This window comes from Protopterus annectens, chromosome 13.part0 (assembly GCF_019279795.1).
Source record: "Protopterus annectens isolate FY-2018-M chromosome 13.part0, PAN1.0, whole genome shotgun sequence".
Classification (NCBI taxonomy): Eukaryota; Metazoa; Chordata; order Ceratodontiformes; family Protopteridae; genus Protopterus; species Protopterus annectens.
In genome coordinates this window covers 1,210,160,083-1,210,175,499 of record NC_056747.1, presented here as the reverse complement: position 1 = coordinate 1,210,175,499, position 15,417 = coordinate 1,210,160,083, and the positions used below count along the sequence as shown (strand labels likewise).

General features: G+C 37.5%; 1 protein-coding gene across 1 annotated transcript in view; it reads left to right on the top strand.

The window, feature by feature from the left end:
* The window catches only part of MRC2 (mannose receptor C type 2), a 1,890,380-nt gene that overhangs the window by 1,820,444 nt on the left and 54,519 nt on the right, over positions 1-15,417 (top strand). The window contains exons 28-29 of the mRNA XM_044055215.1: positions 11,617-11,796; positions 13,657-13,683. Of these exons, the coding sequence (XP_043911150.1) occupies positions 11,617-11,796; positions 13,657-13,683 (207 nt within the window). The remainder of the gene's footprint in view (positions 1-11,616; positions 11,797-13,656; positions 13,684-15,417) is intronic.

Here is a 15,417-nt window from a genome sequence, read left to right as displayed (position 1 = left end):
TGTGATGACATCATCCTGCTCCTTTGTAAGCTTGCATAAGCATGGCTGTGATGACATCATCCTTCTCCTTTGTTAGCATGCATAAGCACGACTTTCAGTTCAGTTCTGTGTACATTCTGAACATTTTGTTCTGTGCTTTTTGTTTGTTTTTTGCATATGTAACAACTAATTAAGGTGCTTACATGTGTGCATACGTCTGTTTGTTTATTAGCAATATAGTAATGTAATTTTGAAAGATTCTTAGTAGGTGGAAAATGTGTTTTTCAGTAGAAAGTTAGACACTGAAAATTACTCCACGCCATTCACAACCTTTACAATAAGAATTGGTAGCAACAATATTTTAGTAGTTGCAGATAAAAGCATACTGACTGCAAAAGTCATAGCAGTCATCAGAAGCACCTCCCTACCTGTTAACGATGCCCCCATTACGCTAATGGTCCACATCAGTATTTTAGAGGAAAGGAATTATGCTTTGCATGGGATTACAAACTGATTACACGTCAGGACACGTGTAGAAGGGAATGCTGCTGCTGTACTTACACGTACCAGATTATATGCAAAACAAAGCCAGCTCCGAAAGGCAGAGTTAGATATGTGCAGTATTATGGTTTGTGACATGACAGCTGCAAAAGACAGCCAAGCTGCCGTGAGCTGAGTCACAGTGAATGGTAACAGTAACATGAAACAATATGCAACTCTTCCAGGTGAGTTGCTCTTTTCTGTGCATAAAGGTGCTGTGCAGCACTTTCTGTGATGCCATTCTTTATGCCTTGTCATTTAATTTTATTCTCACCCTGTCATCTTTGCCCAAACCAGTCACAAGGAAAATCATTACTGCTTTTACATGTAATTCCCCTGCAGGTGACAGTACCTAATTGTTCCAGAAAGCATGCTTGTTACCACTGTGTTCTGCAGCATCCCATGTGTCACCCAGCTTTTGGGCCATGTCATTGTATTTGATATGTTTGTTTCTTCATTTCAGAGTTGTTTGTAGTGTTTTTGTAATACCAGATTACAGACAGAATAATGTTGATCAACCTTTTTAAAGTACACAGTTTAAGTACTTTTCCACCATTACCCCCAATCATCATCTAACTCTGATAAAAGAGATGTTTCTAGTTATAAACCTGAACTTTGCTCTTTTTAGTGCTTCTCATTAGTGAACATCAGATTTTGGGTGCAGAAATTGATTTGAGGTGAAACAAGTGCAGCTCCATACATCTTTATATCACAATGAATGGCAGCAGTGAGGTATGGAAAATTACTGAACCATTTCTCCTTGATCAAAGATACGTTGGAAATCACTTGCTTTTATTAGAGAACCAACAAGGAGTGCTCATTGTCAGTGCACTGTTTTGGGGGCTTTCAACTTTCCCCACTGTTTTCAGGCCATGTAGTTGGCATATACTAGTTCAAGGTGTATGAGCTTGGTTCCCATGTTGGGGATGAATTCCTTATCTCTTGTAAACAAAACATTTTCTGTTTGTGCGATTGTTCAGTGTCTCATGATTGCTCAAGTGATTTACAAACAATTGCTTTCTAAGGCCTCTTAGTGAAAGCATGCAAAATGTGGTTCTGGTTCCGTTATTGTGACTGCACTCCAGGTCAACATTGTGAAATGTGGCATTACTTGCTCAACACCACCACCACCTCCCTCTACTAGCCAAAATTACTCATGCTAGTGCTGAAATGATGTGTAAGAGATTGTGGTTTTCTTCAGCTTCTAGTGGTCCTCTTCATTCAGTTATAGGGCAGGAAGGCTAAAATGCTAACATGGGAAGGCAGGCTGTAGAAGGCATAGCATGCTGACACTTTTGGTAGATGCAACATTGTGCAGTGGTGTGATGGTGGTTTTCTTAGTGTCCCAGTCAGGTATAAGGGGCCCATGTCATACTTCTGTACCAGTATGTACAATTCTGCTCCTCGTATGTTGCTGGAGTATATAAACAAGTCATTCTCAGACTCTTTTCAGCCATAAGCAGGGTCACAAATTTGCAATATGTACAGTGCAGAATTGCTAGTGAACTGGCATGCTGTGGAAGGTGGAAAAAAAACTGGAATGCCCAACTAAATCAAATGCATACATGGGAGAACATGCAAATTGCACATAGACAATCAGCGGGGGGGGGGGTTAATTTTATCCCTGACATTCAAACTATGAGGCAGGTACTTTTATCACTGCGTCGCCATGCTGCTCATTTATGTTTATGTATGTTACATCCCACAGCTCCCTAGCTGGAGGCAAAATTTAAATTACTGTTATGTCTTGGCATAGCCCCCCTCCCCAAGGAAGGAAAAGCTTTCTCAGGATGCTTAACTCTGCTTGTTTTAACCGTCTGTTCTGTGAATCTTTTTCATTAGCACTGTAGCCCTGCAGTTGAAACACATTAAGCATATGTGGAATTGTAAATTCATTGTTAAAGTATCAAGTAGACAAGCAATGATGCATGTGGGTTAAGAAGTTCACCACTCTTACCTTATTAGGTTCTAATCACAATAGTAGCTTCTGACAGTTAATATTGGGAGATCTACCAACATTAATACAAAATCAAGAACAATGCAAACCACAGCTGTTAAATTGCTGCTACATAGCATGTTTTGTAGTGAAGAAGGTACACATTTTCCTTCCAGGGATAAGAACTTCATTAAGGAATGAGAACTTTGAAATGTGTAAACCATCTCCCATAACATGCTTCTTTATTATGTTGTTCATGTAGCATACTCAGGACAGTGTAGCACCCTGATTCCATTACAGTGATGGCCCAAGAATGCTGTTTATTCTGAAAGGCTATAGTATTCAGTATGTAGAGATGAGTCCCTAGTTTGCTAGAATACACATACTGTTTAACTCATTACAGTCACTTCTACAATTCTTTATGATTGATTACTACAATCATGAGTATATATGTAGGGTAAGGAGTAGATGGCAAAATTTAATTCAGGACAACCACAACCATTTTTTTTCAGAAATGGTCATAGAAAATGTACTCCATGAGCTGTCAGCCTGTGACTAACATTGAAGTAAGCAGTAAAGTCAAGGTATTTTGGGCATGCAACTTGTAGGAAGCCGTAGAGCTACAGTGCACTTTTGAATACTAAGGCAAACAAAAACAATTATAAACAAAAAAAAAACAGCTGTTGTCATATGACTAAGCTTCTATTTTGTAATAATGCCATAGGCTCCTAGGTTTGGTGCATAAACTCGAGACCTATTAGCCATCTAGGAACTCAGTGCCTTGGATCCTGTTTTGGAATTAGCAGTCACACCTTATCATGTAAATTACTTCTTGATGGTATGAGGTGATAGGCTGAGTTTAATTGATAGGGTGAAGTTTATTCCATAGGCTTGAAAGTTTTTGAAATAAGAAGTTGTCACATTTTACAGTATCCAACAACTAAAAGCGGAAGGAAAACAGCAGCGGAGTCCAAATCCACACAATACGATTTATTCAGTAAGATTTAGCGCTTTCGTTAAGCTTGTAACACAAACTTCATCAGGCTCTCAATCAATTAAAAATTAACTAGCTTACATATCCCTCCCAAGTTAGTCACATGATAAAAATCACCAATGGCATAAAAATAAGAAAAATAACCCTCTCAACAATGAAAAATATTAAACTTAGAAATAACGTAACATAACAATTACATAATTAAACCTTATAATAATTTAACAGAAGGGGATAGGAAACTGTTACTTGAATTAAGTCGTAGTAAGGAAATCAGGCTTATGAAGCCTGATAAGGGTGGTGGAATAGTTATCATGACTAGAACTGACTATTTAAATAAGATGTGCAGTTATTTGTTTGATGATAACTATTATGAACAGACTTCCATCAATTTCATTAATGTCTCTTATGCCAAAATTAGATACAATTTACAAGATATGATGGATCAAGGTGAAATCAATAGGGACACTTTTGAATTTTTGCAGGTTAGATTTCCAAAAATACCATTGGTATTTAGCATTCCTAAAATACATAAGTGCCTCACAGATCCACCTATGAGACCGACTGGGAGTGCAAGTACATGTATTACACACCCTATGGCAGTCTTTATTAATGAAAAAGTGAAAAAATTATTAAATTTATATAATCACATTGTCAAAGATTCATGGGATTTTTTTATATAAACTAAAGGAGGTTAAATATAACACTAGACTTTCTTTTGTCACTGTAGATGTTGTCAGTTTGTTTAATGTCATTCCTCATAAGTATGTATGGAGAAATTTCATGAATTTTTAATGGAGATCAGGGTCTTTACTGGCAATGACATTAACATCCTTGATATGTTGTTGGAATATTTTGTATACGTTGATAGGCAGTATTTTCACAGAAGAAAGGAGTAGCAATAGGCGCGTCTTGTGTCCTTGTATTTGCTAATATTGTTTTGTTGCAATGGGAAAAGCAATATATTTTTAACAACATTAATACTCTCCCATTGTTACTTTATGCCAGATTTTTGGGCGAACTATTTATTGCATAGGAAGAAGATGAAATGAGTACAATTAGATTTATTGATTATTTACACTCCACAACTTCATTTTTCAGTTTATTTATACAGTAAAGAAGAAATTAATTATTTGGATATACTGCTTAATAAGGATCATGAAAATAAGGTGATACAGAGTACACTTTACAGGAAGAAAACATATTCCAACAGCTTGTTGCATTTTTCTAGTTGCCATCCAATGCAGCAGAAGAAAGGAATTATTAAAGGGCGATTTATTAGATTGACCCATATGATCACCGATTGTAATACCTTTTTGAGAGAATGCTCGAAATTAACTAATATGTTTTTAGGTAGGGGTTATCCTTTAAACCTTATTACTCAAATGGCTAGTGAAGTTATTAGTAAAAAAAGTCTAGGGGCTATCAAATCTATTATGTATTTGGAAGAAAACTTATTCCAGGTTAGTAGAACCAACAAAGAATATAGTTGTTCCTTTATTACATTTACAGAAGAGTGTGAACAAAAGCAAAAGATATTAAGAAAAAAATTGTGATATTTTTAGGGCTTTTGAAGGAACATTGGATGTTTTGGGACCTAGATCATACTTGGTTACTAGGTGAGTGAAATGCCTCCAGAATTTTTTAGAAGTAAAAGATACCCCAGGAATCAGTATTAGTATGAAAAGTAATTGAACATTCAGATGTGGTACTTGTGTACAATGTTCCTATATTTTTGAGAAAGATGTGTTAGTGAACAATATTAAGATACGTACTAATTCCCATTGCACATGTAAAACAGTAGGTGTTATATATTTAGCCATGTGTAAAAAATGTTCTGGTTTCTATGTGGGAAAACTGTCCATCAATTTATGGATAGAATATAGGAACATCTTAGTGATATTAAAAACAAAAAAAGTACTAATTCACTATAATGCCACATAGAGAAGAATCCTGACCATGGTTTCTTATTTTATGGGATTGAAGTTGTCCCTAAAAATCTTTTAGGGGGGCCATGGAGGGATATAATTGAGTATAAGGAACTTTGTTGGCAGCTAAAATTAAATGCAAATGTATCTCCAGGTTTAAACGATTCAATTTCCATTGCCAGTATTTTAAGGCTGTTGTCCTATAAGGTTTAATTATGCAATGTTATGTTATTGTATTTCTATGTTTAATATTTTTCATTGTTGAGAAGGTTAAGTTAATTATTTTTCTTATTTTTTATGCCATTGGTGATTTTTATCATATGACTAACTTGGGAGGGATATTTAAGCTAGTTATTTTTTACTTGATTGAGATTCTGATGAAGTTTGTGTTACAAGCTTAATGAAAGCTCTAAATCTTTGCTGTGGTTACTGAATAAATCGTATTGTGTGGATTTGGACTCCGCTGCTGTTTTCCTTCCACTTTTATTTGTTGGAGTTGGTTATCTGCTTTTATTTTGTGGGGTTTGTACATTTTAAAGTATGGTTGGTATTCATTTTTACAAAAGTTGAGCATCTTCTTATTTTCAGTCAGCTGGGCAGTTTTCTAAGCAATTTGTTTCAACGTATAAGGGGGTCATGTGTCTTCTCAAAGGAGATGATGTACTGATAATAGAGAGAGTTGCTTTAGTCATTCACTGTATTATAAGGCTTGAAGCTCTTTGGTTTTCTTTATGAGGAATCTTTGTATCTTCTCTATCTGCACTAGATGGCATTTGGGTAGGTTACAGAACAGGGTGCAGCATTCTGTAATTTATCAAGTAAAAACTATGTAAATGTAGGCTATTACTTCTCTCATATGGCTGTTAATCCCATAGAGGCTTCAGTTGACAACTTCATATGCTTTGTGGATAGAAGCAGCTCTACAGGTATAAAAAAAGATTGACATCTGGAAGGATTCCAGTGTCAGATATTATTTCATCAGCGTTTAATTATTTCCCATTAGTAGTCTGTAATGTTGGCATGTTTTGTCAAGCACCAGAATTATATATTTTTTGACAACAAAAGCAAAGTAATTTCTACTGTGCCATTCATGTGCAATGTCCAAGTAAATTCCATGTTGAGTCACTGCATCACCTCACACAATATTCTTGTGAGGCTGATTGGTGTGTAATTGTTAGGGTGTGTGGAAGGCCCTTCCTTGTACATTGGGATGAAAATATTCTGCTTCTAGATATCATGGACATAGCCGAGTCTTATTGCTCTGTTAAGAATGCATGTAAGGGGATGTGCTATGATATTTCTGACTGCATAGGTCTGTCTTCCCGGTTCAATAGAACCAGCATTTATGACCTTGCTAAGGACAGAGATGACCATTTTGCATGTGTTTTGGGATGGGATTGTGTTCCAGGAAGGAGAGTGAGTAAAGTTCCCTTTGTGGCCTGAAATTTACAAATTGGAGGTCTTATAAGCTATTTTGATTACACAAGTTAGGCTTTCTGGCATTACATTTGATCCATGCAACTGATATTTATGATTTTACTGAGAACAGAAGTGACCGTTAATCGTGTTGCAAAGATTAAGGGTAGTTGGGTTTCCCTTTGTGGCCTGCAGTTTGTTCCATAGCTTGTTATGCTACTAGGTAAGATATAGCTGTTGTGTGTGTTATGGTGACACTGTTTTGTTCTGGCACCTACACGCATCATTCTTTTGTCTTCCCCTTCATTTTATAACTGGGCTTATAGTAGTCCTTGTTATTTTCAGCTGTCTTGATGACAAGTTTTATCTTGAATGAAACTTTCATTTTTGTTATTGTTTATTGTGCAGATCTTTAATGGCTGATAGGGTCCCACTGGTGCTTCTGTTGTTACACAGCAGGTTTTACCGTGACATTGGTCACCAGTCTTGCAGTGTGACTTTAAATGATAATGTGCTACTGTTAGGTAAAGCTCATAAGTGTTTTATACATAAAAAAGCCTTAATTCATTCATTTTACTTACAAAGAATAATTGTAAAATCATGGAGACAGCCGGGCTACATATTTTACAAGACATCAGAGTGAGAAGGACCTAAACCAAGGATAATCTGAGTGCCAAAGAGAAAACAAAGCTACCGTTGAACCAGGGAAGCAAGAATATAGGTCAGGATTGTGTGATCACATGTCAAGCGACATATGAATAAAAGGGTATAACCAGCCAAAGTGAAATAAAACAGTAAATCAGTAAAACGCAAACAGCGTTTTATGTGGGTTTAAGCCCCCCCCCCCCCCCCACTTCATTAAATCATGTAATGAGCCTTGGTGATGCCATAACTCATAGAAAAAAACTATAATGTGTGTATTGTGGCAAACCTGGAGTTTACAGAAATCTGAGTAATTGTTATATGTTCCATGTGATGCTGTGAATCTCTTATGCTTTGACAAAAACAGCTTCCCATGTGCATAACTGATACCAAGAGACAGATAAATTGTGAAAAAATCTTGAGTGAGAAAGTGAAAAGTAAGAAATGCTGTACATAACGGTTCTGTCCAGTCAGATTTGTGGTGCTGATGCCTGTACTACATAGTAACTTTATATTAGAAAGAAGTTTCATATCTTTCAAAGCTGATCTGCAAGGCAAAGCTGAACATCTCTGGGGGAGTGGCAGGACACTAAACATCGAAAGTGTGATGAGAGACTTAGGGACACAGGTGGACAGTGGTCTCACTTTCGATAACCACATTGCCACAACAGTCAGGAAATCCTTCTATGTGGCACACCTCATCACTAAGGTCTTTTCATCCAGAAAAAAGGAGGTCATTGTCCCACTGTACTCATCCCTCATTAGACCCATTATAGAGTATAATGCCCCATTTGGTATGTACCTCACTAGACATCTGCAACAGCTGGAAAGGCCACAGAAATACCTCACTAAAAGAATCTCAGGCCTAAAGCAGTGCCATATGCCGACCGTCTAAAAAAACTCCAGCTATACTCTGTGGCATATTGTCTACTCAGAGGCGATCTCTGCTTAACGTACAAGGCCATGTCAAACCCTGAGCTGCTGGACATGCTCCACTTAATGAAATCCCAATCCCTCAGAGCCACACACTCCAGGGATCTAAACCTTATCATCACAATGAACAAAACATGCTGGAGGGATAGGTTCCTGACCCAGAGACTCCCCATACTCTGGAATAGACTGCCCATACATGTCAAGCAGAGCGCCTCATTGGCCCTCTTCAAAAGGAACCTTGATGATTGGATGGGAGATAGGAAATTCACCCCGAGGATCATGTCAGTCGCCCTGCTAGACAGGGGCCCAGAGAAGTAAATATTGTGGGAAGAAATATCCAGGGAATTGTTATGGCTAGGCTTGCATAGGCCTTAGAGCCGATAGCCTAGTACCAACCTATGAGTGGAGGCAGCTGTTTGTAGATTTGGAAGTGATTTACCATTTAAGTGTACATGCTAGTGCTGTGGGCATATGTCACTGCTAAATTTATTTATTATTTATTTATTTTTATTTTACATTTGTTGACCAGGCTAGTCTAACTGGATACATATCCTTTTTCAGTAGAAGCCTGGGGAGAAAAGCTCCAAACAGTTAAAAAGACATATGTATGTATATATATATATATATATATATATATATATATATCTAATATACAACAACATACATGTAATATTGAACAGAGGATTTCAGATAATATTGGTCACTTCACTGTTAGCACATTCTTTCAGTTCATTTCTATTTACAGAGCAAGTCAAAGTGTTTTTAGGATAGTATCTGGTTAAAACTCTACAAGAAAATAATCATTATATCTTGCTTACTTAGCTTACATTCTAATTTCTTCAGAAATAAGTGACAAGGAGTGAGAGGTAGAATGGAAGAAGAAGAACAGAAAGAAGGCATAGCAGTTACAGTAAAGGTTAGTCAGGGTTACAAGGACAGAGCCAGTGTGATTTAAGATAGATTTTGAGCTTTTGTTTGAAGATAGTAAGGGAGGAAAGTGGTGTTAGTTCACTAGGAAGAAGGTTCCAGTATCTCATAGGTGTATTTGAAAAGAGAGAGTCACCAGCCAGGTTTTTGGATTTGCTTATATTAACTAGTAGTTTATTAGAGGAGCGTAAGGTGTTCAGGTTTTTGTAGGGAGTGACAAGGGAAGACAGTGTTGGAGTATTATGAGGCTGGTACAGGGTCTTATGGATAATTGTAAGTTGAATTAAGCTGATTCTGGAGTTCCAGCCAACCTAGTTGTAGATTATGGCAGTGATGGGTTCGGAAGGGTTTTCCAGTGGCAAATCCGGCAATGTTGTAGGATTTAGCAAGTGTTAGAAGATTATTCTTTGACAGGTTAGTATAGATAGGAGAAGCATAGAGAAGTGTAGATATTAGGTGGGAGTGGGCAATAGTGGATCTGACAGGTGAAGTAAGGAAAGGTCTAATCCTGTAGAGGGAACCCATTTTTTTGTTGACTGTTTTTACTGTATTGTTTATTTCTGTATCAAAGGTGAGGTGGTTGTCAATGGTAACACCTAAGAGTTTGGTAATTAAGTCAGGTGCCATTGTTAGATGTAACTGTGAAATCTATTTGTGTGGACTTGTGGGTAGGAGTGAAAAGTAGGAGCTTTGTTTTTTTTTTTTTGGATTCAAGCGGAGGCATCATTGCAGAAACCATGTTTCTACTTTGCTAAATACTGTTTGTGTTTTTAATTGCAGCTCAGATTAGGAATTGGCTGAGCATATTATTGTCAAGTCGTCTGCATATTGTATACAAGTAGCCTGAGGGATTGCTAATTGTAAATCATTGAGGAAAATTGAGAAAAGGAGAGGGCCTAAAATAAAGCCCTGAGGTACATCTAGTGTGACAGGCAGATGAGAAGAGAGGTGATTCTCCCAGAGCACTGCTTGCTGCCTATTGTTGAGGTAGGAACTGAACCATTTTATAGCCTGAGTGTCAAGAGAAAGAGATTTGAGAATATTTTAGAGCAACTGGTGATTAACCATCTCAAAAGCTTTTGAAAGATCAATAAAGAGAGCAGAGGTAAGAATGTTGCTATTTTTATTTTTGTTGATGGTGTTAGAGAAGGATAGGAGGGCGGCTGTAGTACTACAGAATGGCCTAAAGCCATGTTGGTACTCAGCAAACAGGTTATTTTGAGTTAGATGGTTGAGAAGTTGATTATGCATGCATTTTTCCATCATTTTTGCTAAGGGGGAAAGTAGGGGCTATAGGTCGATAGAGTGTTTATTAGAGCTTCCACCTTTGTGTAGGGGGATAATGTGTGAGATTTTCCAGATTACTGGTATTGTTCCCTCACTAATGGTTCTGTTGATGAGGATGGCTGTAGGATAGGCTATTGCTTTAGCTGCTTTCTGCAGGTAGTTGGTCAGCTGATGGAGTGCAAGGTGTTAGTTTATGGAAGAGTTTGCAAATATAATGTGTTGGGATGGGTTGCATTTGAAATGTAGGGGGAGAGCTAGAATAGGAGGTAGGAAGGGTAGAGCTATCGGGAAATAGTTGGTTTGCTAGAGATTGAATGGCTTCTGTAAAGAAGGTGTTAAAGGCATTTGCAGCTTGCTTGGGGTTTCCTGTGTACTACCTAGTGGGGTTGGTGTTGTGGTTTGACCTGGGTGAAGCAATCTATTGATGCTTGCCCAGAACTTTTGTGGATTATTCTGGTTTTTGTCGCATTTCTTTATAAAAATGTTTTTTATCGGAGATTAAAGCTTTTTTTGTGACATTTCTGAGCTGTCTAAATGTCAGATGATCTGAGTCATTTGCGGTGGTTCTCCATGCTTTCCAGGCTTTGTTTCTGAGTAACATTTTCTGTCTGGTGCCTGTGGACAGCCAAGGGACTGGCTTGAGCTCACTTTGACGATATGCCATAGCAGGCCTCTGCTTATATTACTAAACATGTTTAGGTCACAGCTAGATCATTTGACCCCCAAGACCCACTTTTCCTATGTCTCCCTATTGCTTCATTTTACCTTTGCATCTAGAATGTAACATGAAGCAGTAAGACATATTGCTGCATTCCTTCATTTTTGCCACAAGGATTAAACATAACTTCAGTAGTGAACACAAATCATGGAGGAAACAGTCACTGAAACTAGACCAGATACTAGCACATAAGTGGGCAGGGCAGATTCATTATGATAAATTTATATTTTCTGTGCTAGAGTTGGTGTGATTTGCTGATACTGTATTATTTTGGTTATACCTAGTAATTAAGATACTTGTTTTGTTTTATTACCTACAGGGGGTTCTCTGGTTTGGCCTGACAAGACAGTGGTCGATTATTCCAACTGGGGCCAGAGAGACACAAGTGCAGGCATGCTCAGTCCAAACACCTGTTTTTGGATCCAGAGCAGCAATGGAGTATGGGGGTTGGGCCCCTGTACAGATGTCACTATGGCTGTTGTCTGCAAGCTTCCACGAGGTACGATTTCCTGGTTCAGATAACATTTTGTTTCTGTTGTACTCTTTGCCACAGAACACTCGCATTCAACTGTTTTGCATAGGTTGCTTGCCACAAATCACACTACTATGATACTTTGTGGATTGCAATAAAACTGAAATGTTGCAGAAGCCAGGCTGAGTTTTAAGAACTTCTGAAGATTATTAATTTTTATTTTTTTTGCATATTGATTTTGCAGCAATGCTCTCCATGAAGACTTCAAAACTTAAATATTTTGTTTCTTTTTCTTTATGTATTTCCCTGTGTGCCTTTGTATGTCTTCCTGTTAATATTTTGTTTATTTTTCTTTGGAAGGAGGTAATTCATATCTATATTTATTTGTTTAAAGGCATGCTTACTTAGTAACTAGTTTTTCAGTAAATGCCAAATACCCCAAAGAGCGTACTATTGCCAAGTCAACAGACTCCAGGTGTGCATATACTTCACAAATGCACTTGTACTGGTAGTTTGGGGTTTTGTGGAAGAACATTCATTTCATAGGAGAACCAATGACAATTTTCTCTTGCTGTATACAGTGAGACGAGCTGGAAACTAGTGCACAATTTTGGTTTAAAATGGTAGACATTGTTATGCTGGACATCTGTTTACACTGGATGTTTTCCCTCTCATTATTTAAGATGGTATTTTAACAACCTTGGATTGTAAATGTTATATGTAGGTACCATTTGTTGCTCCTTGCACATTATTTTTATTCTCATGTTTTTTCATTAAAAAGCAATAATATGGAATGAATTGCAGAAAGTAACATAACTCATCCACAGACATTTGCACGCTTACACTTTTGCAGATGCACGCAAAGTAGCTCATCTTACAAAAACTGTAGAGGCAAAGCCATATACGAAATTACTATTAACTGCCTGTGAAGCTTCTAGATGGTAACCATTTAAAGATCATGTTTAAAGGGGCAAACAAGCAACCATTTTTACATAAAACGTGTTTGCATGCTTGTTGTTATTAAAACACAATTGAAAACTTTGTTACATAATGAGAAAATTGTAGGTCAGGGAGATTGGTTATGCCACACTCCTTAATATTTTAACAGTTCCAGTTTATTTACAAGATTCTGAAGGTGTGCATTTCAAACCAAGGTACAGTTAATGCTGTGACCCTTTGTCTTCTATTGTATAACACATTCAAACATGATGACTTGGGCGAAGGCCAGTAATATATCCCCCCTTCTGAAAAAGAGAGGCAGATGTGGAATGCTAATGTGGCTGCACTGTTACCTACATTGTATTTATTTATTTATGAATTCATTTATTTATTTATCAATCTTTTATTAATTGATAGGGTAGATGGATCTGGTGGACCATTTTTAGTCACAACCTAGATGCTAAAAATAAAAAATAAAAAAATTACATGCACCTAGAGTAAATACTAGCAATCAGTCAAAAAATGTAGTAGAGTCTTGTATGGTCATTGAGAAAAGAATGACTATATCACGCTCATGTAATGTGTACCAGGTAAATACCATACAGGAATAAATTCAGGTAAAAGTAAAATCTCTAAGTCATTACAAGCTGGTAAGAATGTCTTTATTAACTGCATCATTCAGGGGATGCCCCCACTAACATTTGGAAATTAATTTATATAGTTATTAACTGTTCCCTGTGCACTGTTGTAACTGTACTCTCCTGTTAGGTTGTAAAGTACATTTCAAACTTTTCAATCTCAGGAGACTTTGAATGAAGATGAGTTTGTAAAAAAGAAAAGGTTGCAGTTAAGTATTCTTTAAGTGGACCAACAGCAATGAATTATTGTTTAGAATATACATGTGATTTGTCTGATAATTGTCAGTAACTTTTTTTGTTTTTCTTGCAGTTGATACAGCAAGTGTCTCCAATTCATGTAAGTATAAGTATGCTGCTAAACCTTACATTCTTCAAGATAAGGCAGCTCCTAATTTTCATCATATTTATCACTGCTGCAGTAGCCTTAACTATATGGGCTATGAGTACCTTCCACACATCCAACCATAAGTCAGTTTGAGCTGAGCTGACTAAAAAGACAGGATTGGATACCAAGCCCTTCAGAGCTTTTCTGACGCTGATGAATATTCTCCTTTGCAGGCTTTTGAGGGTCGATGGTCAGCTTGTGCTGTTCTTTTGCTGGACAGACAAGTTTTCTATTGGAAGTGCCTTCTGCTTTATAGAAGTTGTTATTTTATTGTACTCTTCTGTTTAGGAATGTATTTTTTAAGCTAGAAGTATGTATTTATTTCAACAGACTCATTAGACTTAACTGTAGTTTTAACCAGGACTGCTCTTCTTTTTTCCCCTGCCAGCTTAGAAGTTGTTTAAATTAATTGGAAACCTTTTATCTGTGGAGAAAGTGCTTTTATTTATTTATTTATGTGTTTATTCATTCATTCATTCATTCTTATTTAAACATTTCTGGCTGGTGCGTGTTTTAAAGTGCTTTACAGCTAAAGTACATCTCTATGTTTTTTGAGAGAAAAGTGGCTTTTAACTACTTTACATTTTTGCACCAGCTTTTGCTGCTTGCTTTTCCTGAGAAAGAGACACCATATTCGGCTTGACCGTAAAACAAGACCACTCATCATTTACCCAGGATCCCTCAGGTGTAGCTCTTACAAGTCACTATGGACCGGGGATTAGATGCGTATTCTATGAATGCCCTCATTGGACAGGGGAGAGCCACTCTTGTCAGTCCTGGGAGAGGGGAAAGGGAAGGCTCTCTGTTTAGACAGAATGTTGTGCCCATCCCTGAGGAAGCTGCTGCTGCCATTAATGACACTGGTGATCGTATTCTTCCTATCAAAAGAAACAGAAAACTAAACATGTATCTCCTCCTCCTCAGATTTCCTTAGACAGGAGTAATTTTCTAGTTCAGGGTTTAATTTAGGAAATTGATCCTTTTTATAGTGTGGTTTCTGATATAAGGAGGGATACCTCCTTCCTATATTCAGCATTCTGAATCTGAAGAGGAAGCCAAAGGGAGAGATACAGGGGCTTCTCCTCAGTTTTCTAATTCAGACTCTGAGGAGAGCTTAGGTTCTGATTCTCCTTGTGGTGGTGGAGTGTCTCTTTCTCTGAGACTAATCTGAGAATGTGCCAGTGTTTTCAGTAGGAGAACACTGAAGTTTCTCACCCCCTTCAAAAATACTATGAGCTATTATGGAAGGAATTTCCAGAACCTTCACCCATTCCCTCATTTATTTCAGCTTTGGAAGATGTGTTTGTCATTGCTTGCAGTTTTCCTGATATGTCAGCCTGCTGCCCCTAAAAAGTAGATAGAATGTGCGAAGTTCCTCAGTCTTAAGTTTTTATAAACTTTTCCCAAATCTAACCTGGCAACAATAACTTTCGTTAATCCTGCTGCTGCTAAGCATTTGGTTAATTGCAGTCATATTCTTTCTGACAGGGATGGAGTTTGTCAGAAGAGAAACCACTTGGTGGAGGCAAAAAATGTCCCTAAATCCAGGTTTCCCTTTCTCCACTCTATTCCAAAGCAGTCAGTCACCACAGACACCTCTGACTTTGCTTGGGGAGCAGTTTCAGGAAGGATAAACGTGCAAGGTGTATGGGACACCAATGACAGATGCAAGTGCATAAATATAAA